The 22,299-nt window shown below is 35.5% G+C and overlaps 2 protein-coding genes and 1 long non-coding RNA gene across 3 annotated transcripts; all 3 read left to right on the forward strand.

The window, feature by feature from the left end:
- Positions 1 to 1,585: 1,585 nt before the first annotated feature.
- LOC110225446 lies at positions 1,586 to 2,342 on the forward strand. The gene is made up of 2 exons (XR_002329788.1): positions 1,586 to 1,728; positions 2,009 to 2,342. It is a non-coding gene; the product is annotated as an uncharacterized LOC110225446 (long non-coding RNA).
- Positions 2,343 to 6,359: 4,017 nt separating this feature from the next.
- LOC9330131 (MADS-box transcription factor 27) lies at positions 6,360 to 7,326 on the forward strand. The gene is made up of 2 exons (XM_002891337.2): positions 6,360 to 6,748; positions 6,840 to 7,326. The coding sequence occupies exons 1-2, from the start codon at positions 6,470 to 6,472 to the stop codon at positions 7,086 to 7,088; spliced, it is 528 nt and encodes a 175-aa protein (XP_002891383.1). The 5' UTR covers positions 6,360 to 6,469; the 3' UTR covers positions 7,089 to 7,326.
- Positions 7,327 to 10,487: 3,161 nt separating this feature from the next.
- On the forward strand, positions 10,488 to 12,731 carry LOC110225361. Its single transcript, XM_021014897.1, has 3 exons — positions 10,488 to 11,590; positions 11,684 to 11,889; positions 12,001 to 12,731. Exon 3 carries the CDS (start codon positions 12,022 to 12,024, stop codon positions 12,676 to 12,678), a length of 657 nt encoding a protein of 218 aa, XP_020870556.1. The 5' UTR covers positions 10,488 to 11,590; positions 11,684 to 11,889; positions 12,001 to 12,021; the 3' UTR covers positions 12,679 to 12,731.
- Positions 12,732 to 22,299: the final 9,568 nt, after the last annotated feature.

Raw genomic sequence — 22,299 nt, forward strand, 5'->3', positions numbered from 1 at the left:
ACTAGATGGTGGTCACTTACTCACTTCAAATTCACTTTTTATTATTTTTAATAATATGGTTTAGTGATATTTTTCTTATAGATAATAAATTCAAGAGTGTGACAGGCTCTTGGAAGATAAATCAAAATCTAACCTACCAGCTGGAGTTGATCGGCCAATGTTCAGAGGGAAAGAAGACTATGTGAAATAAAGTAATTTCTTTGTGAAACAAAAACATATCATGCAAACATTTTGCAGAATGTCTTTTTATACCCAAAGAATGATGATATCATTTATTTTTAAACATGAATCAACAAAAAAAAATTAAATTACATGCCTGAATCGTAAATCTGTTATCCGTTTCTTGACTAACATAGTGTTAGTCAACCGTCTAATGATGCTGAGTTAAACGCGTGATATGGAGTGTGACAAAGCAAAACGATATAGTTATGGTTGTGTTGTGTACACAACAAACGACGTTGTTTTGAAATTAGACATAAAATCGAACATAAGGATAAAATTTGGAATAAAACATGTCGACAAAACACAACCAAATTTCAAATTTATCCACAATTTCAAAATGATGTTGTTTCTTGCGTACACAACACAGCCAAAATGATTAAAACTATATTTTTGGCTTAGTCACAGTCTACATCACGCTTCTAACTTAGCACACGACTAAAACTACATCGTTTTGCTTAGTATCACTCGACGTTATGTTTCTACTCAGCAGCGTTAAAACGGTTGACTAAAACTTTTTAGATCAAAGTAGGAAATGGCTAACGGACTTAAGGTTTAGATAGATAATTTGAAATTTTTGTTGTTTCAAGTTTAAAAAATATATGCTACAATTTTTTGGGTATAAAAAATATTCTCCAAAATGTTTTGGTTGATTTTGTCTATATTTTTCACGAAACATGTGACACGAAGAGGTTTTATTCTTTCTTTCGTTAAGTTCATGTTAGAATCTTCGAGGAGGCTTGAGGAGGCTTGAGGAGGTGTGAGGTATATATATTTCTCTTGGTTTGCTAACTACATTATACAGGAGTAACTAAGAAAAAATGCTAAAAATCGTTTGACTAACTGGTTGAGGTTGTGTGATTCCCTTGTGCGGTTCATGTTTTATATATACAAACAAAAATGAAAAAAAAATAAAACTAAAAGACAAAGAACCATGGTAGTGATTAGTGAAACGGGATACAATCAAAGTAAGGAATGGGAAATTATTAAACAAAATTCGTAAACTTGCATAAATGATTATTCTAAAACCAAGAAATTGTTACAAAGATAGGATTTTAATCTAGTCCGCCCCCTCAGCTCAAAATCGATTCCATTTAGCCCCCGTAATAAAATTGATATAGTTAATGGTTTATTTTAATTAAGAAAAATAGTAAAAGACAAATAAAACAAGGAGTTTTCATTTATTTACGACCCAAACGGTCAGTTGGATCTAAGTCCATATGACTTTCGGATATTTTATTCCTAAAATCAAATCCAAACCCTAATTCCTAAATCACTTGTTTTTTTTTCCACGAGTCTTTTTTCTTCTTCTTTTTCTCTTCTTCTTCTTCATCTTCTTCTTCTTCTTCTCTCCACGACTTTTTCATTTTCTCTCTTCTCTAGATTCCGTCGAGACTCTTTCGTCTTCTTCTTCTTCCCTCTTCACTCGTTTCTATCGATCCAAAGTTATGTCCTCTCTCTTCTTCTCCATGAGAAATCCGCCGTGAGAACACCCCGTGTCTTCTCTTTGTAAGATTTCATTTGTTTGGTCCCTAATTTCGATTGATTGTGTTTGATTTATTAGAGTTTGATTTCTTCCGATTTCTTTTCCTCTATGAGAGTTTGATCTGTAATTCTCTATGATTTTGTTTGAAACAGATGTATATTGGATGGAATTTCATTTACAATTAGGATTTTTAATGATTACAATTCGAATTTTAAGATTACGGAATAGGATTTGAATTACAATTCGGATTTGAAATTGGGATTCCTTGAAATTGTCTCTTAATTTTATGTGTTTGTATTGCAGGAAATAGAGATGGATATGAGTATGTTCGGTTCGCTTTTGGTTTCTTAGGTTGATATATAGAAGGAGAAGGCGAGGGAGCATGAGCAAGAGAAGGAATATGAGAAAGAGAAGGAGAAGGAGAAGAGAAGAAGATTTGGTGTTTGGGTTTTTAGATACAATTGTGTTTGATTTGTCTTTTGGTTTCTTATGTTGATGTATAAATCTAAGTGTTTAGGTACAACTGGTACGCTCATGTACAACTATGTATCTGGGTTTATGATTTTTTGAAAGAAAAAAAAACTATCCAAGTATGTATGAATCTATGAATCTGAATCTTAATATCTTTATGTATGAATATAATCTAAGGGTTTTGATCCAAAAAAAAATTTTAATAGCTAAATTTTCCAAAATATATGACAAATATGTATGTTTCTAACGGTTTTGATTCAAAAAAAAAAACAAAAAAAACAATGAAATATCTGAAAATATCTCAAAATATCTAAAAATATCTGACAAATATCTTACCTGGCGCCGTTATTTTAGAAAAAATAATTAAATTGTAGCACAAATTTGCTCATAGTTGTACAGTTGTACTCGGTTGCACATTTTTGCTCATAGTTGTACAAAATAGAGAAATTAGTAAATCTAGTTGTTATCAATTCTAAAGTAATTTTTGTGGGTGGAACCGATGGTATTGCCTCATCAAAATACCATTACTTTGTATCAGTGTAGTTATATTTATCAAAATACAAGTATTTCAAAAATTTAACATTTTTTAGTTCAAATCTACAAAGTAACCATGTAAGTATAAGGTTATTAGTGTATGAATGTGAGATTTTGTGATAAGAATTTCATTAATTTAGAAAAATATGAAAATTTTTGTCAAAAACTTCTTGTGTAGTTTCATTACCACCGAGTATGCATTTTTTAAGATTTTCTAATTTGGTTTTAAATTTTCATATTTTATAAAATTTTGAAAACTAGCCAAGGCAATAGACCTTAGTTGTACAGGTTGTACTTAGTTGTACCAAGACAGAACAATTTAATTTGTACTGATACGACAAGGAGATCAACCAGAGTTGTACATGTTAAAACTTAGTTGTACGAAACAGAACAAATAAGTTTCACAACCAAAACCAATACAAACAACATCGCTTCTTAAATAATCCTAATAATGGCACTCATAAATCAACCTTGGTCACCCTCATCGTCCCATCATTGGTAAACCACTCGCCTAAACCACTCGGCCTCTTCGACCTCTTCTTACCTCCTTTTTCTCTATGTTCTCCAACGAAGGGAAATCTTGTTTCTTGTCATCTTCCTTGTTTTACCTCATAATCCGGAGGATAAGCAAACTGTTTCATTATCTCCTTTGGAACAATCCATTGAAAATTATAGAGAACCGGATAAATCGTTCTCGTATAATTTGGTCTACTTAGTTGTACCCAATGATTTCAGTTGTTCCAAATCTGCAATCCCCAAAATTTTCTACCAAAAACCGTATTCAAGCTACGAATTCAATTTTTCTCAATTATATTACACTAAGAAAACAAGTATACTTACCTTAAACTATGGTGGATAGAGAAGAAGAAGTAAACAACGAGCGTCAATGGTGGATGGAGAAGAAGAAGAAGAGAGGAGAAATGTCTTTGGAGATGCTTGAATCATAAGAAGAAGGAGAAGAATTTGTTTTTTTAGGTTTTTGGATGGAGAAGAAGAAGAAGAAGAAGAGAGGAGATATGTTTTTGGAGATGCAAAATCGTAAGCTTTAATGGTGGATAGAGAAGAAGATAGGAGAAGAAAAATGTCGTAAGGAGAAGAAGATTAATCTCATTTTTTTAGGTTTTTGGTAGTTAATGAGAGAGGAGAGAGAATGAATATGATTGGTTGCTTTTAAGAATTTGTTGGTAATAAAATTTAATGTATAAATAAATAGGATAAAGGGGAAGGGTAGAGTTGGTTTTTAAATGTATTGGGAAGGAGAGGGGGTAGTGAGAATAAGTGAGGGCTTTTGAAAGAATGTTTGGAGGAAAAGGGGCTAGAGAGATTAAAATCCACAAAGATATTAGACTCTCAAGTCTCAACGTTATTCAGGAAAGTATAGAGCGGTACATACATCCAGGCCCGGCCCATCCACAAGCTAAGGCAGCTAAAGCCTTATGCTTTAGGCCACAAATTATATATACAAAAAATGAGGCCACATTTCCAAAAGTCCCAATAGTCTAGTGGTAAAACCTTTGCAGGTAATGTTAACTCTCTCAGTTTCGAGTTCCTATGGATGATGTTTTTAATTTTTTTTTTTTTTTTTCAAAGCCAAATATGCTTTAGGCCACAAAAATGGTAGGACCGGCCCTGCATACATCCGTTTGTAACTTCATTATTGAGCCTAGATTCGCCGTTTGCAATTATTCCTTTAATTTTGAATCTTCAAAGCTGTTTCCCACGAGATCAAAAGTTGTTTATCAACCGAGATTTTTCTTAGTGCAATACAAAACTGACAGTTTGCTTCTTCGGTTCTTCCGCCCTCGACGTGAGACTGAAACGTTTCTCACTACTTGGTTCAGATATATTCAAAACTAATTCATTCTGGTTGTTTCATTTGGTCACTAAATATTGGATGAGGAATCTTCTAATTCGATGTCCACATCAATTTGTTTTATTGTAACACCTCCGGTTTCAGGAAGTATGGTAGTGCATGCAGAGAGGTTTAAAAGAATTTATTTGACCACCTATGTCACCAAAGTTCACTTATCTTTTCGGCCAAACATTCTAAGAGAATTCCACAGTTAAACGTGCTTGAGCTGGGAAAATTTTAGGATGGGTAACCTTCCGGAAAGTATGGTAGTGCATGCAGAGAGGTTTAAAAAAATTTATTTGACCACATATGTCACCAAAGTTCACTTATCTTTTCGGTCAAACATTCTAAGAGAATTCCATAGTTAAGCGTGCTTGAGCTGGGAAAATTTTAGGATGGGTAACCTTCCGGGAAGTGATTGTCGAAACTTTATGAGTGAGGACAAAACACATAATAATATCACATGATAATTTTTATGTTTGGTAAACAAGTCTTTAAAATCTCTCAGACGTAGCAGACCGGCTGTCGGGCAAGAGTAGACCCACGGGCAGAGAGAGAACATGGGGCCACTAAGAAAGATGGAGGTCGAGGAGTTACAAACGGTATCAGAGCCAAACTTAGGCGAATGTGGAGTCAAGAGGATTCATACCGTCAGGGCGATAGTCTTGGTGCGCAACAAAGACGCTATGATCTTTTACTAGGGGTGAATTGTAAAACATGAGTTTCAAGAAATATGGTGGTACATGCAAAGATGTTTAATAGAGTTGATTTGGTCACCTATGTCCAAAGTGCACTTATGTTTTCGGCCAAACATCTTGAGAGAACTTTACAGTTAAGCGTGGGTGAGCTGGTAAAATTTCAGGCTGGGTGACTTTTCGGAAAGTAATTATCGTAACCGTGAAAATAAAGACAAAACATAGAAAATATCATATTGTGATTTATAGGATCAGTAACAAATCTTTAAAATCTTCCGGATGTCGCAAACAAGCCGTCGGGTAAGAGTGGGCCCACATACTTAGAGAGAACGTAGAGCCACTAAAAAAATGGAGATCGATCTTTTTATTGTTTTTAATTAAATCTAAGGTAATCTAGGCGATTAATTCGAATTTATGCATATAATAAATGATACCAACGAATCTTGATTATTTTGATTCCATAAATTGTTTAGAAGCCATAGAAATATTCATCAACTTAGAACCAAGCACTACAGTCGTTAGCAAGATTATAAAGAACTTAAACCCATTGCTCATTCACAAAATTCTATACAAAGTGTCATATTTTCTCTTTAATCGAATTTAGGGTTTAGGATTGATGTATTTTCTTTGGGTTAATAGATAAACAATAGTATAGCGGTTCTATACCGTTCGTTATTTAGAAAAAAAAATCTCGGTTTATTTAGAAAATTTTATGCTCTTAAGATTTCATTTAAAAAAGTATAAAGAACTACTTTTAACTTAGAAAAAGTTACATAGGAATTTTCACCGGTTTTTCTATTTTCATTTATTCTGAAAAGAATTATTGATATGTCGTGGCTGGTGCGCATGTTTGACGAGTGTGAGTTTGCATTTAAAAGTAAAATTTGTATATATAGAATGAAATCTAGAGATACAAAATCTATTCTATAATAATACAAAATTTGTATTTTTCCTAAATACTATCTAATGTATTAACTATTGACTGAGAATTATGATAAATTTGTGGAGTCAGATTTTCTTAATAAAGATATTTATGGTATTAGTTAAATGATAAATATATTTAAAAGGTAAATCTAAATATTTTAATAGAAAAGAGATAACAAATATATAATTTTCATAATGCGTTTAAGCTGCTTGAACCAATCCATCTATAAAACGGAGTATAGTAACAGGAACATCAACAACAACAAAATATCTCTCTAAAACTAAGAAATGGGTCCTCGAAAAATAGAGATAAAACGTATTGAAAATAGCATCGAAAGGAATGCGACGTTTCTAAGACTCCGAGATGACATTTTTAAGAAGGCCGATGCACTCGCAAAGCTGTATCATGTGGAAGTTGCTGTCTTGGTGATCTCCCCCACAAATGTACCGTATACATACGGTAATCCATGCTTCAACGATGTGGTTGAGCATATTCAAAATCCTAGTGCTTCGTCCAAAATCGTTAGTCTCATGAAAGAATTGGAATGTATCAAAGAGCTTGAGGAGGTATGTTTCCCATTATTAATATTATATAATCATTAATTTATTTAATATATTGTTTATTATGTTTCTGTCTTTAATTTTTCATCAATTTTAGGTTTGGACGAAGAGGCAACAAAGAAACCATGAAAAGTCCAATATGAAGGGGATTGTTGATCTGAAAGTGGAGGACTTAGTTGCTTTCAAGGGGAAACTCGAAGCTTTTCAAGTAGGTTTAAAGAGAAAAATTGTAGAGATGGAGGATTTGTCTTCTCCATCGATGGTCTCAAAGAAAACAAAGAAGAGAAGACAAGGACCGAGTTTTATTCCGGACAGAGCAGGGAAATGTATGTGCTTCGGCCCATAATTCCTCGGAACTATTTAGAATAATCATTAAAAAAATAAAAAAGATATAATTATTTATATCATATAAGATCGTTTATCGTTTGGGTTTTTCTTTCAAAAAGTTTATGGAATAATTTAGGTTGTTGTAATTGAAGGAAGTTGTGTCCTTCATCTTGTTGTCTTTTTATTCGGATTTTCATAATGATATGTTTTTTCTTATAAATAATTTACAATATATGTGATCGTCATGTTTCGAGTAATTTGGCATAAAGTCTCACCTGAGTTTACGGTTGGGTTACATTATCTTAATATGACTTTCAATATATTTTAATATAATTAAGTAAAATACAACTAATATACATTTTAAGAGAAGATTAAACGCATGTGGAGATGTAGAAAAACTTCACACTATTCTTCATTTAAAGATTTTTTTCCTTCTGAAGATATATGATATCGATATATTATAGTGCGTGCCATGTTAAGAAATTTTTTATATTAAAATACCGCATGTTATCTCATATATAAAAGTTTCAAAATAGCGCATGTGAAATATTTATAAATTATAATATGTGAAATACGGTATATTCTATAATTCAACCAAAGGCAAACTATGTCCTCATACTCAGGTCAAACATGAATGAAATAATCCCCTTCTAATTGGTAGGTTCATCTATATTCAAAATTATATATTATCATATTTGTCAGTGAATGATAATATCTTTTTTTTTTTTTTTTGTCATCCGAAATTAATTAGAACTCAAAAGAGACATTCCTGAGGAATGTTGTTTACAAATGTAATATGAAGCGGTTTTGTATGAATTTTTTGTGCCAGATTATCCACCTTAATATTAGCCATACGAGAAATTAAAGATAAAGAAAAAGATGAAAACTCCTCCTTGTCACTCTGAAATTCCTCCAAATACACTGAAAACGCCGGCCATTCGGTTGGAGAAGACACCATCTTCACCAGGTCTGAACAGTCTGTAAAGAACACTACCTCTTGATTATCTGCACCAATCATACACTTTATCGCCCAGAGAAGGGCCTCGACTTCGGCATGTAGTGGAGATAGACTTCTACCGAGGTTCGCAGCTCCCATGGTTGACGGTTCTCCATTTGACGATGTACAGAACCAGCCTGTACCGGAGAACGTATCACTTTCTTTCCATGATCCATCCACAAAACAACGGTATCCCGAATACTCCGCCTCAAGTGAAACATCCCTCACTCGAGCTTGATTTACCAAGTCCACAGAATTATGATTTTCATTATGGAGCTCAAATTGAGCTGACTGCCACAATTGTGCCTCTTTTTCCGCTAATAGTAATACTTCTATTGGGTCTGTATCTAGGTTTAATTTTCAAAGATCTTTTCATTCCTTTCTTTCCAAATATACCAAATAATCCATGGAAAGGCTGATGAATCAAATTCCGTAGGTCTTCTCCAAACTAAGTGATCCAAATTCGTAAAATTAATTAGTAAAATAAATGATAATATCTTATATTTTAATTAGAATTGAAAATAAATAGTATGCTTGGAAGATAGATTAAAATAAGTTAATTGATTGATATAATTGTGAAAGACAATATCAAGTTTATTTTTTCCCGCTCTATTATAGTTTAGTTTGATTTCAACTTTTAACTAGTACATGGGGTTATTGATTACATGTACGTAATCATATTGTTGGGGGAAATTTGCAACCACCAATAAAAAATTATAGGACACATGGACAGAAAGCCATGTCATCATTGCTGATTTGAAGGGTGACTCCTACACTCCCCCATGAAGACTCTCAAATGTCGTTCCTCGAATGCTCTGTGGGTCATACGGAAAATTGCTAATACCAACTCCGTAGAGCCACTGCCATTTACAGCAACACTAAAGGATTAGCCGTAGCATGCCACTATCAACTATGCCAACTAATAGCGTCATCAGAAAAGTGGTTTGTTCCACCGTGCGCACGATAGTTAATGACGTAACGAAACTTGGGCAAGTTATAACCACGATTTGATCCTACCTAGAAAAAAAGAACCCAAAACACAATCTTGAAAGACCTCCACTTCACAAAAAAAAGAAGGGAGATTGAGAGATGTGAAAAATCAAGAGAGAAACTTACTCACACTTTGACACTTAGGTTAAACCTAAATTCTGACAAAGGAAAATGATGAGTATTTTCGGAACGTGTCCCATGACAAGGCTACCTCACGAACATGTGTCATGGTCTTACACCATCAGGGTTGGCCTTGGGCTAAAGCGGGTAAACCCCTTACTTTAGGTGCTGAAAAGTATATAGTAGTAAAGAGCATTAAGTTTCAAAAACATTGTCTTTCTGTTGCATGGTTTATATCTCAGTTAAAAATATTTTGTGACTTTGTTAAACAAATGGACCTAAAGACGTTTTAGGCAGCCAAATCTGTTGGGCCGGCCTTGCTCACAGAGAGCAAGACCTCCACCCATATGCATTGTGTAACGCCCTGAACGCCACCTATCTTAGTAGGTCCTACGTCTTCTCTCGGTCTGTGAGTCCACCTCTTATCCGATGGCCGATACACTACGTCTGGGAGGCTTTGAGAATTTGTTTACCGATCCTACAAATCACAACATGATATTTTCCCGTATTTTGTCCTAACTCACACGGTTCCGACAATCGAAAAGATTCCTCTATTAGCTATATATGTACATCATATATTTAATCTTCATTGTGATTAGTTTGCTAGATTAAACATATGAAATAGTTTAGAGTGGTTAAAATCTAAGCAACCAATTGTAATCCATCGGCCAAAGTCCAGAGGGAAAGAAGAGTATGTGAAACCTCGTAGCGAAACAGAGTAACCAAAAGGTACACACGAAGAATGTGACATGAAGAGGTTTTATCCTCTCTCGTTTTTTTTTCCTTTTTTCTTAGTTAGCTACTTTTGTCTGTCTTAACTTTACTAAAGAACGTTCCTTAACAATGTGTAAGTTCATGTAAGAATCTCCTATCTTGGGAAGCGCGAGGTAATATGTATTTCTGTCTTTATCTTTAACTTTTAAATAACAAAGAACTGGTAATGAAACGGGATATAATCAAAGTAAGGAATGAAAAATTATAAGAAAAAAAAATCATCAACTTGCATAAAATAAGTGTCATACTAAGGAAGAAAAAAAACCAAGGAATTGGTTACAAAGACATTTGACTCTCAACGTGATTCGGGAAAGCATGGAGCATGCGATAAAATAAATTATTGAGCACAGATTTCTCCTCTATGACTCCTTTAAGTTCGAATCTTCTAAAACTGTTTCTCACCGGATCATAAAATAAAATATATGACGACTTACGAACCACATCTGGTACATAAATAAACTCACCAGCATGAGTGATACCTTTTACTTTCAAATATGTATTCGAAATCTCATCTTTGCGAAAATAGGTGCACGAAAGCCTTTACTCGACCACTTGTGTTTCTCTGCATCTTCCAAAATGCACAATGTCATTTTACCATCCGTCTCAGTAGTTTTTCTAACACAAGCTATGAGGGGATCCCTATGAAAATCAGATGGTAACTGAATCATACCAAACTTTTCAGATCTGACATCAAAGCTCATTACAACCCAAACATCTGTACCATAAACATAGGCTATATAATATACAACCCCCTTGATGCACCGACCCGAAGTATGGTAGTCAGAACAATGCGTAGGTTTAGTTTTGACAGTTCTCCATGATTCTTGAGCTGGTCCCAATGTTAAAACCCGACACACATCAGAACTTCTTCTAAAAGGCAAGCACATTACTTTGTGTTTACCTTCGATGGGATCATATCCTAAGAAAACTGTTAGCCGCTCCCAGCTCTTTCTAGGTTTAGGTAAAGTTAAGCACTGCCTCTTGCTAGGGTTACAAACTATTGGCGTTGCTGATTCTTGAAAGCAGATCAAGCCATGGACAGATTCCGTAAGGGGGAAGTTATTATGTAATAGGAATTTCAAATGATAACGATCAATAGGCTGAGAAGAAGAGTAAGATTTGTTCGAATCCTGAAGTGAATGATGATGTTGCGGAATCGAGGAAACAAACAAATTTTCATATTCAGTGAAGCAAAGCAAAAGACTCGGCCTTGGGTACCGAGTTTCGAACAATTTGATGAAATATAGATCTGTTGTGATTAGGGATGTTAATTCTGGGCTTTAGCCCACTGGGTACCCAAAACCCACGTCAAATAGTACTAAGTCCATGGATCTACTTTTTATCTTAAAAAACGCGGGTTTAAAACGGGTCGGGTATCCGAATCAAGAGAATCTTATACGGGTTTACCTTATCGGGTTATGGATACCCGTGGGTTTTTGTTTTTTAATTCATTCTAACAAAAACGACGTAGTTTCTTCTTAGAGACACGATCTTTCTCAGAAACCCTAAACGCCCAAATTCGATTCTTCTCAGAGAGACACGATTTTTCCTCTTCACCTTCAGATTCTTCCTCTTCACCATAAGATTCTTCCTCTTCACCATCAGATTCTTCTTCTTCACCTTCAGATTCGATTGAAACTGTATGTTCTTCTTCTTCTTCAATTTTTCTCTCAAATTCAATTTTGTGTAGCTTTGATATAGCTTTCTAGAAGGTCAACAACACACGTGTGAAGTCGGAGGCACGTGCGGAGTGGTGAGCTGGAGGCTAAAAGATTCTCTGTGACGGAAGTCGTTGTTAACGTCGTTACTTTTATGCATTATAAGAGCAAATGTTAGCTCACAGTTTTATTATGCAAAAAAACTTGTTCTCTGTAACTTTCTAGAAGTTTCTGGGTTGTTCTTCATCGTTTTGCTGGATTTCCTTCACGGAGTCTTGCAGGTGAGAAGTGGTGTCGCGTTTATCATGAACGTTGTAATCCATTTATCGTAATAATAATCGGAAGTTCTTTTACCATCTCTTACTCTGTTTTTACGTTAACACTGGTATCAGAGCTACTCATCCTCGGAAACAATGGTGGCTAAGTTAAGATCGCGTTTATTACAAACCAATCCGGCGGATGCAGAAGCTTCGGAGTTAGATCAGAGCACGGAGGAGACGATCAACTCACGATTGGACTTGATTCTTAACCGGACTCAAGCTCTGGAGGTATCTGTAGCTGAACAAAACAAAAAAATCGATAAAAACATTGCCGATATGTTTGAAATTGTTAAATCGATGAGGTCAAATCAAGCTTCATCTAGTGGAAAAATTGGTGCGGATAAGAACTATACGGCAGTATCGGCGACGCCGGGTTCTTTTGATGATAGTTCCAGTCAACCTCGTGGTTATAAACCTGGACCACAGGCTTCTTACGCTGGAGTCACACGTATCGGAAAAGTGGATTTTCCCAGATTTGATGGGAATCGGGCTCGTGATTGGTTGTTTCAGGTGGAGGAGTTTTTCGAGGTTGATCATACACCAAAGGATATGAAGGTGAAGTTGGCCGCCATTCATTTTAATGGAAAGGCAGCGACATGGCACCGATCTTTGCTTCATACTCCAGGAACCAAAAGAGTTCTGCGGGATTGGGAAGCTTATAAACTGGAGTTGATGGATAGATTTGAGGATGTTTTGGATGATCCGATTTCTGAGTTAAAACAACTTCAAGAGACTAATGGTATTGTTTAGTATCATGACAAATTTGAGTTGATAAAAAATCGATTAGATCTTTCTGAAGATTATCTTGTTGGTGCATATCTTGCGGGTTTGAGGGTTGATACACAAATGCACATTCGAATGTTTGAACCTGATATAAGATTGGAACCAATCCAACTTATGATCACTCAATGATCAAGAGATTCCAAGCTTAACTTGCGGAAGGTGGAATCCACGAGCTGGCTATAACGCACTCTCTCGTGAATCAAGGGATGGAACGATGGATAGATGCGATTGACTCACTCAATCAATGAACAAACCAGAAGTTTGAATCACTCAAACAACTTGATTTGCAGACTCAAAAGAACTTAATTGACTCACTCAAATAAGAACTAATGAAAGGAAACACAAAGAATTCGCAACTTTGTGGAAGAAAAGAAAACAATGTTTCTTATGAACTTTAAAATCTCGATTAAGGGTGCCTTTACAATGAGGAATGAGCTGAGCTTTTATAGGCTCGTAATACAATGTTTTTAATGTCTAAAACAAGTAGCAAATCGCAAAATTAAATGAGAAACTAGCCGTTGGAAATGAAATGGCAAAATCCGTCGAAATAAGGAAAGTAGCCGTTAGCTTGTATCTTGAAAGCTTGGGGAGAAAGTGGTGCGTCCTGGGAAGTCTCTTGTTCACTAGGAGGGTCTCTAAATCGCACTCAAACAGATGGGGAAAGATTTCTTGCTGGTTGATCTCCTTTGGCTTCAAACAAGGCAAATAAGGCAAGATCGGTTCCGGATATGGAAAGTAAAGGTGTGTGAGGATCCGCCTGATCCTATGTGTCTTGGTGCACCTTAGAGTGTTTTAGGGAGCTTCTAGAAGTATCTTAAAGTCTCCTGGGCGCCAATGGTACGTTTGGAGTCTCCTAAACCCGAAAGGTTCCAAATAAGGCAAGTGTAGGCTCCTTCGGTTTAGAAAATTAATATCTCTCAAACCAAAATTGGTATTGACTTGATTCCAACTCTCTGTGGTTTTCTGATGAGTTAAGATTGTATGAAAATTCACTTCGTAACTTAACTCCTTCTGGTCGGGTCGGAATCCTCCAATGACTCTGTGTATGTCCAAATCGGGCAAGCTGGGAATCACCCGACTTGTAAATTGAATAACTCGTTCGTGTGAACTTCTTTTGGGCTGATTCTTCTTCGAGGTGCTCGGTAATTGAGCTGAGAATGTATTCCAAGTGATCTCTGGGCAGGAGGAATTGATCTTTGCCTTCGTCTGGACTGAACAAGGCTCAGGGGTCTTCTCGGATAGGCTGAATCTGCTTTGGCCCGAAGTTGTAGATAAAACTTTGTTTAAAATCCCACTTGGCTGCTCCTGGGTTGTTTTTTCTCGCCCGTAATCTTCTCCATGGTTGGTTCTTGGGTTGATGACCGCATCAGAACCTCTAACGATTAAACAATGTTTCTTGCTGGGGAAGTTGTATGAGAAAGCACACCCACCACATAAGACAACAGCAACACAATGGTCAAACACTAGAAATACTGGTTCCCATAATGTTTAGCGTCCTATAACAAATGTTAAGAAGGAGTCTTCTCCTCCTTCTGCTGAGCAGGTGAGTAACAGTAATGATTTCAGAAAACCTGCAAGGAAGTTCTTGTCACAAGAAGAGATGAGCGCAAGAAGGGCTAAAGGATTATGTTACCTTTGTGATGAAAAGTACACTCCGGATCACTATTTAAAACACAAGAAAACTCAAATCTATATGATCGAAGTGGAGGAAGAAGGGGAAGATGACACTGGGGAGACCAAAGATGGGGAGTTGCAGGTTGTGGCATATGAGGAACAATGCAAGCCCTAGGTTTCTGTTAGTGCTGTCAATGGAGTGGCTGACTATTCAACAATGAAAGTCAGAGGATTACATGCTAAAAAGCCGGTGTTTGTTCTGTTGGATTCAGGGTCCACTCACAATTTCATGGATCCTAGAACAGCAGCAACTTTAGGCATTGAACATAGACCTGCAGGTGCTACTAAAGTGTCTGTAGCTGATGGAAGTAAACTAGGAGTATTAGGGCTGGTGGATAAATTTAAATGGGAGTTTCATGGTGTTCCTTTTCAGGCTGACTTCATGATCATATCACTCGGGGGATGTGATGTGGTTTTGGGGGTGCAGTGGCTGGAAATACTAGGTGACATCACATGGAACTTAAAGAAGTTTGAATTCAGTTTTATGTGGGGACATAAAAGGGTTCTACTTCATGGTATCAAGCAAGGCTCTGTTCGTGAAGTTAAAACTCTCAAGTTCTATAAGGCTCAGGAAGATCAAGTTCAAATATCCATGATCTGTGCACACACCGTGATGGATGTTAACAATGGGTCTGTAGGTGCATTGGAGGTTACTTCCGGGTTTAAAGACATTGTGCCAGAAATAACAAGACTTAAAGACTCCTTTGGTGCCATATTTGCAGAACCTACTGCTCTACCACCTTTTCGAGCAAACCACAATCACAAGATACCACTAAAAGAAGGTTCTGATCCTATCAATCAAAGACCTTACAGGTATGCAGTTTACCAAAAAGACGAGATCGATAGGATTGTTGAAGACATGTTAGAGAAAGGGACTATTCAGGCAAGTTCTAGTCCTTATGCCTCTCCAGTTTTATTGGTTAAGAAAAAGGATGGAACATGGAGATTGTGCGTTGATTACATGGGATTGAATAATTTAACCATCAAGGATAGATTTCCTATCCCTCTGATAGAAGATTTAATGGATGAGTTGGGAGGGTCTACAGTGTTTTCTAAAATTGATCTCAGAGCAGGATATCATCAAGTGCGTATGGAGCCAGAGGATATTCATAAAACGGCTTTCAAGACTCATAGTGGTCATTATGAGTACATTTTCATGCCCTTTGGTTTGATAAACGCAACAGCAACATTTCAAGGGTTAATGAATGCGGTTTTCAAAGAGTTTCTACGCAAGTTTGTGCTAATATTCTTCGATGACATATTGATTTACAGCCCTACAATGGAAGAACACATTAAACATTTGGCTCATGTGTTTCAGAAAATGAGAGAGTATAGTTTATATGCTAAGGAAAGCAAATGTGCATTTGCCATATCTAGAGTGGAGTATTTGGGTCATTATATTGAAGCAGGAGGAGTATCTACAGACCCTACTAAGGTTACTGCAGTAGCAGAATGGCCTATTCCTACTACATTAAAACAATAACTCAGAGGTTTCTTGGGTTTAGCAGGTTACTACAGGAGGTTTGTTAAAAACTTTGGCACCATAGCAAGACCTTTAACACTTTTAACAAAGAAGGAGGCATTTATGTGGTCTCATGAAGCTCTGGAGTCTTTCAACTTACTAAAGAAAGCTTTGTGTGAAGCACCTGTTTTGGCCTTACCTCTATTTGATAAACCATTTCTTGTGGAGACTGATGCTTGTACTCAGGGTATTGGGGCAGTACTGATGCAAGAAGGCCATCCTATTGCCTATATCAGCCGTCACTTGAAAGGGAAGCAATTGAATCTTTCCATTTATGAGAAAGAACTGCTTGCGGTGGTCTTTGCAGTGCAGAAATGGCGTCATTACTTATTGCCACATCACTTTATCATTAAAACAGACCAGCGCAGCCTCAAATATATGTTGGAGCAGCGATTGAATACTCCTATTCAACAGCAATGGTTACCTAAGCTGCTTGAATTCGATTACGAAATACAATATCGCCAAGGCAAAGAAAATATCGCAGCTGATGCTTTGTCCCGTGTAGATGGGAGCGAGGTGTTGCATATGGCTATGTTTGTCTTAGAGTGTGATCTCTTAAAAGACATTCAAGCTCATTATGCTACAGACTGTGAGTTGCAAAAGGTGATTGAGGATTTAGAGAAAGATCCTAAAGCTAAGAAACATTATTCTTGGGTACAATCTATTTTAAGGAGGAAGAGTAAGATTGTAGTGCCTCAAGATATACAACTGAGAAACAAAATTTTACAATGGATGCATTGTTCTGGTACTGGAGGTCATTCGGGTAGAGATGCCACTTTTCACAGAGTTAAGAGCCTCTTTTATTGGAAAGGTATGGCTGTGGATATTCAACACTACATCAGAAGCTGCAGTGTCTGTCAACAATGTAAGTATGACACTTCAGCTTATCCTGGTCTATTACAACCTCTCCCTATTCCTGAAGCTATATGGACTGATCTCTCCATGGATTTCATTGACGGTCTTCCTCTTTCTTCGGGTAAATCGGTTATTCTGGTGGTGGTTGACAGGCTGACTAAAGTAGCCCATTTCATTGGTCTTTCACATCCGTATACGGCTGTCTCTGTGGCTCAGGCATTCCTTGACAATGTTTTTAAACTCCATGGGTGTCCAAGATCAATAGTGAGTGACAGGGATACGGTTTTCTTGAGCAATTTTTGGACTGAGCTATTTACTCTCCAAGGAGTTGATTTGAAAATGTCTACAGCTTATCACCCTCAAAGCGATGGGCAAACTGAAGTAGTGAACCGTTGCTTGGAAACTTATTTAAGGTGCATGTGCAGTGATAGACCTCATCTCTGGAGTAATTGGTTGGCTCTTGCGGAATTCTGGTACAATACTAATTTTCACACCTCTACTCACATGACTCCTTTTGAAGCAGTTTATGGTCAGGCTCCTCCCATTCACCTTCCATACTTACCAGGCGAATCTAAAGTAGCAGTGGTTGCCCGGAGTTTGGAAGAGCGTGAGCAGATGATCCTTATTCTCAAGTTCCATTTGTTGAGGGCGCAACATCGTATGAAGCAGGCTGCAGATCTACATCGGACAGAAAGGAGTTTTGATATTGGTGATTCAGTTTTTCTCAAGCTCCAACCCTACAGACAAGGTTCTGTAGTCATGCGTCCCAATCAGAAACTTGCTCCAAAGTATTATGGGCCATATAAAGTGATAGATCGGTGTGGTAAGGTCGCTTACAAGCTACTGCTTCCAACAGGTTCTCTTATTCACCCTGTTTTTCACGTCTCTCAACTTAAAGCAGTAGTTGGTAAGTGCACACATCATCTCAGCTACCATCCATTGTCTCCGATGTGTTACTCAAAGAACCAGTAGCAATCTTGGATCGCAAAATGGTTAAGAGACAGGGGTGGGCAGCTACAATGGTTTTGGTTCATTGGACTAATGAAACAGAGGAGGAAGCAACTTGGGAGTTCCTCTTTGATTTGCAGAAGAAGTTTCCAACCTTTGAACCTTGTGGTCAAGGTTCTTCGAAGAGGGGAGCTTTGATATAGCTTTCTAGAAGGTCAACAACACACGTGTGAAGTCGGAGGCACGTGCGGAGTGGTGAGCTGGAGGCTAAAAGATTCTCTGTGACGGAAGTCGTTGTTAACGTCGTTACTTTTAGGCATTATAAGAGCAAATGTTAGCTCACAGTTTTATTATGCAAAAAACTTGTTCTCTGTAACTTTCTAGAAGTTTCTGGGTTGTTCCTCATCGTTTTGCCGGATTTCCTTCACGGAGTCTTGCAGGTGAGAAGTGGTGCCGCGTTTATCATGAACGTTGTAATCCATTTATCGTAATAATAATCGGAAGTTCTTTTACCATCTCTTTCTCTGTTTTTACGTTAACAAGCTTAAGTTACGATTTTTTTGTATCTTTCTTCAGTTTGGAGTTGATGGGCTTTGGATTTAGGGATCTGCTCGAAGAGGGTTTGTGAAGTTAAGGAGATTTTTCGGGTAAATTGACTTTTTTGATGTTTTGTAAAGCTTCGTCTTCTTAAGTCATATGATTTGTGTTTGCTAATCTTGTAACTCCGTGACTTGTGGTGTGATTACTACTTCCATGGGTTTGGTTTATGTTTGAGATTTGGTTCTTGTAATTCCGTGACTTGTGGTGTTCCATGGTGTGTTTATATTTTGCAATTTATCAATAATGACTGACTTATAAAAACTTGAACTGGAAATTTGAATTGTTTTTCTGCCGTGAATTGTTTGATTTCCTCGTTTCTTCGCTGTTATTTGTTCTCATTTCAAATTCAATTTTGGAAATTTAGTAGCTTTATAAAATGGGTAGTAGAGTAAGCCTCTTGAATTGAAGTTTATACAGAATAATGTTTTTGCCTGTAAGGTGTTTGACGAAATTCCTCTGAGAACATTATCTAGTAGACAAGCTTTTAAGGAGCCTTTGATGCATTTATTTTGTGTGTATTTTGTAGAAGCAAACGTAGTAGACAGAACTGCAATTTATCAATAATTATTTCATGGTATCAATCATTACAAGTAGTTACGTTTATGTTTGAAATTTCTAGCAATGTTTACGTGTTACCAAACTCGCTTTGTGGCTGAGTTAAAGATAGTAACCAAACTGGATTCCTTTATTTTAGGATGGATTCGCAATCAAGAGAAACTATGGCAGCTTTGGATGCTGAGAATGAGTATATGGCAATGAATGAAGAGGATGAAACTCATGGAGAAGCAACACAAAGTGAAGCAATTGAATTCAGCTACAATTTCAAATTCAAGTACCTAGAATCAATTCTTAAAAATTATTGAATGTTTATCTAATTAATTGATAATGATTACTAAATTCAATTCAGCTACAATTTCAAATGTTATATAATAAAGTTAATAGGAAGTTTGTATTATAATTAATAAATTAAAAAGAAAAAATACAAATACATATAAATTACAAATCAATCAATACAATAAAACTACTAAGAGTTTCTCCAGCAATGACACATCATCTTTTTAAGCTATTGTGGGACTGACACATCATTAAAAATGGTATCCAATTAAAACATAAAAATTAATACAATTCAGCTTTCAGCATGCCACATCAGCTTTACAACTTGCCACATCAGCTATTTATAAAAAAAAATACATCATTTTTAAAAAACACCAATCAAATTAAAATATATAATACACATATTTATTTTTTATTTTTTAATAATGATACATGGATTTCTAATTTGTTAAAATATAAAAAAATCAAATTATAAATAAAATGAATACACATCAACTTATGTTGACACATCAACAAAAGAATGCTTATTATTTAATGGAATTGATCAAATATCTAAATATAAACTTTATATCTATAGTTATTTTTACATAACATATTTATATTAAAGACATTTATAATATAAAGTTTTTACTATATAACTCAACAATCAACATATTCTGATTCAGTTTACACATAATTTGTTTTGATATAATCACCAAAATTTTGATTTTGTGCTACTAGAATTTAGTTTAATAACTATATCCTTAATTAAACCACTAATCACAAGATGTATACAATCACTTTTATTACTTTTTGTTTTAGTAGAACATGATATTTTATTTAAAAAGTACAATCAATCAAATTAAAATAATTAATACACATCAGCTTTTATTAACATGGACAAAATTTATAAAATATCTTACTTGGACGAACAGTTCATATTCCTAATTGTAAGGATTGTTAAATCACTAGATAATACAAATATATAAATTTAAATAAGCTTGTCTATTCGGGTTTTTGGTTTGATTTGGTTCAAAATCATTTATAGATATTTCATTTTTGTAAATTATAGTCACACACTATAAACAAAATAATAATATTAATTGAGTATATCTAATAAAAAAGAATTAAAAAAATAACAGTGACAAATATTTGTACTTTTTTTATCTACGTTTATACGGTGTAAATGCGTTATAAATAATAGTAAAATAGTGTTTCCTTGATTGAGGGTTCTTCTCTTGGTAACGAAAAAGAGTAAAAAATCTACAAAATCCAATAACATAATTAGAAGAATACTTTTATATTAAAACTATGGTATAAACTAAATTATAAGTTATTTTAACAAATCATTGTGATTTAAAAGTTAAAAGAATAATTTTATGTCTATGTTAAATATTTTAAGTGTGATTCAAATTATGGTTGTGTACCATGTATAATGTTAATGAAAAGAAAGTAAGGTTCTTGAAATATAATAGTCGCTGAAAATTATATACATATAAAAAGAAATCAGATCTTGTAAAACGTTATAAACATTATAAAAAAAAACAAATACAAAAATTGACTATACGGTATATTTATTTTATAAAAGTAATATATAACATGTATTTATTAATGTATGCATATATAATAAAATAATAAAATAAAAACTACTAAAATTTGAGTAAAGATACAACACTCAATCCTAGAATCATTTCAAACTTCTACCAATCATACTTGTAATTATATTAAAACAAAGCTAATTTACAAAAAATATCCCGCGGCAGAGCGCGGGTTCTTTATCTACTATTTATAAATCCAAATAAAGAAGAAAAAAAGGATAATATAAATTCGGGTACCCACAGGTTACCCACACTCGTTCGGTTTTTATTCGGGTTTACCCATAAGAACCCGAAACCCATCGGATTTTTTGAGTTCGGGCTTTTCGTGGACGGGCTCAACTCGGGTTCGGGCTGGGCCGGGTTTTTTTACCCACGACTACATTCCTAGTTGTGATTGATAACCAAAGCTTCGACACGCAACGAAACCTCGCAACAGATTTCTCAGGTAGCCTTAAGAGTATCTCTGAGATTAGATCTAGAGGAAAGGACGAAGTTGGTTTTGGAGATTGTGTTCTTTTTCTTTTGGAGAATTTTCTCTTCTCTTTTTGAGCCTCCATTTTAGCTAACCCTAATTTGTTCAGGTTTCGTTGATTTCAACATGGTTTCTATTTTAATATTTAAATAATACGAAGAGAGTTTCAATTTTAATGGAAAGAAGATATGGTGGAGATTTCATGAGATTTTTTTTGTCAACAGCTATATTAGATTGGGTGATAAGTTGCGGCTGGGACGAACAGTTCGAGTCAGTTTATCCGCTTTCACATTCGCATTTCGAGAAACTAAAGATAAAGAGAAAACATCAAACTCTTCCTTGTCACTCTGAATCGCCTCTAGGTATGTTGCAAACGCTGGTCACTTGTGCGGGGAAGACACCATCTTCACCAGGTCAGAGAAGTCTGTCAAGAAAGCTACTTCTCTCTTGTCTTGGCCGATCATACATCTCATCGCCCAAATTAATGCTTCGACCTTTGTGTAGTGAGGTAAGCTTCTTCGAAGATTAGCAGCTCCCATATCTTGCGTTCCATCAGTCGGGCTACTACCTAGTGACACTTTGAGGGTTAAAATTGTCAGCCGGGTTTGTATATATATATATATACCTTTACTAGTTTCAGTTTCAAAAAATAATAACCGGTTTTAATTTTTTTGCATCTTTCACTTTTAAATCAGTAAAAAAATATTTTTAAGAATTGTCTTTGTTGGCAAAGAGTTTCCTCTGCATGAAACGGGTTCGTAAAGTTAGAAGAAGAGCTTGATCGAGAACTTGTTTTTATTATTGATCCCATACACAATAAACGATAGAAGGGTTTAGAACCCTCTAAAACCGAAGTAGTAGTGGCGAACGTAGGAAAAGACTAGGTGTGGCTTGTGCTCCACTCTATTTTTTCAATTTTCTTACATAACTAGTGTAAAATATATTTAAATGCCCTCTAAATTAATTATTAGTTATAATTAGGCCTTGATATAATAACCGAACCCGACTTGACAAACTCGACCAAAACCCGAAACCGATGTTTTAAAATACCCGAATAGGTTCTAAATTTTACAACCCGAAAACTTGAACACGAACTCCACCCAAAC

Source organism: Arabidopsis lyrata, assembly GCF_000004255.2.
Source record: "Arabidopsis lyrata subsp. lyrata unplaced genomic scaffold ARALYscaffold_1, whole genome shotgun sequence".
Lineage (NCBI taxonomy): Eukaryota > Viridiplantae > Streptophyta > Magnoliopsida > Brassicales > Brassicaceae > Arabidopsis > Arabidopsis lyrata.

Coding starts and splice junctions, on each gene's coding strand:
- LOC9330131 (XM_002891337.2), top strand. CDS start 6,470: ATGGGTCCTCGAAAAATAGAGATAAAACGTATTGAAAATAGCATCGAA. Junction 6,749..6,839: donor GTATCAAAGAGCTTGAGGAG/GTATGTTTCCCA, acceptor CATCAATTTTAG/GTTTGGACGAAGAGGCAACA.
- LOC110225361 (XM_021014897.1), top strand. CDS start 12,022: ATGGTGGCTAAGTTAAGATCGCGTTTATTACAAACCAATCCGGCGGAT.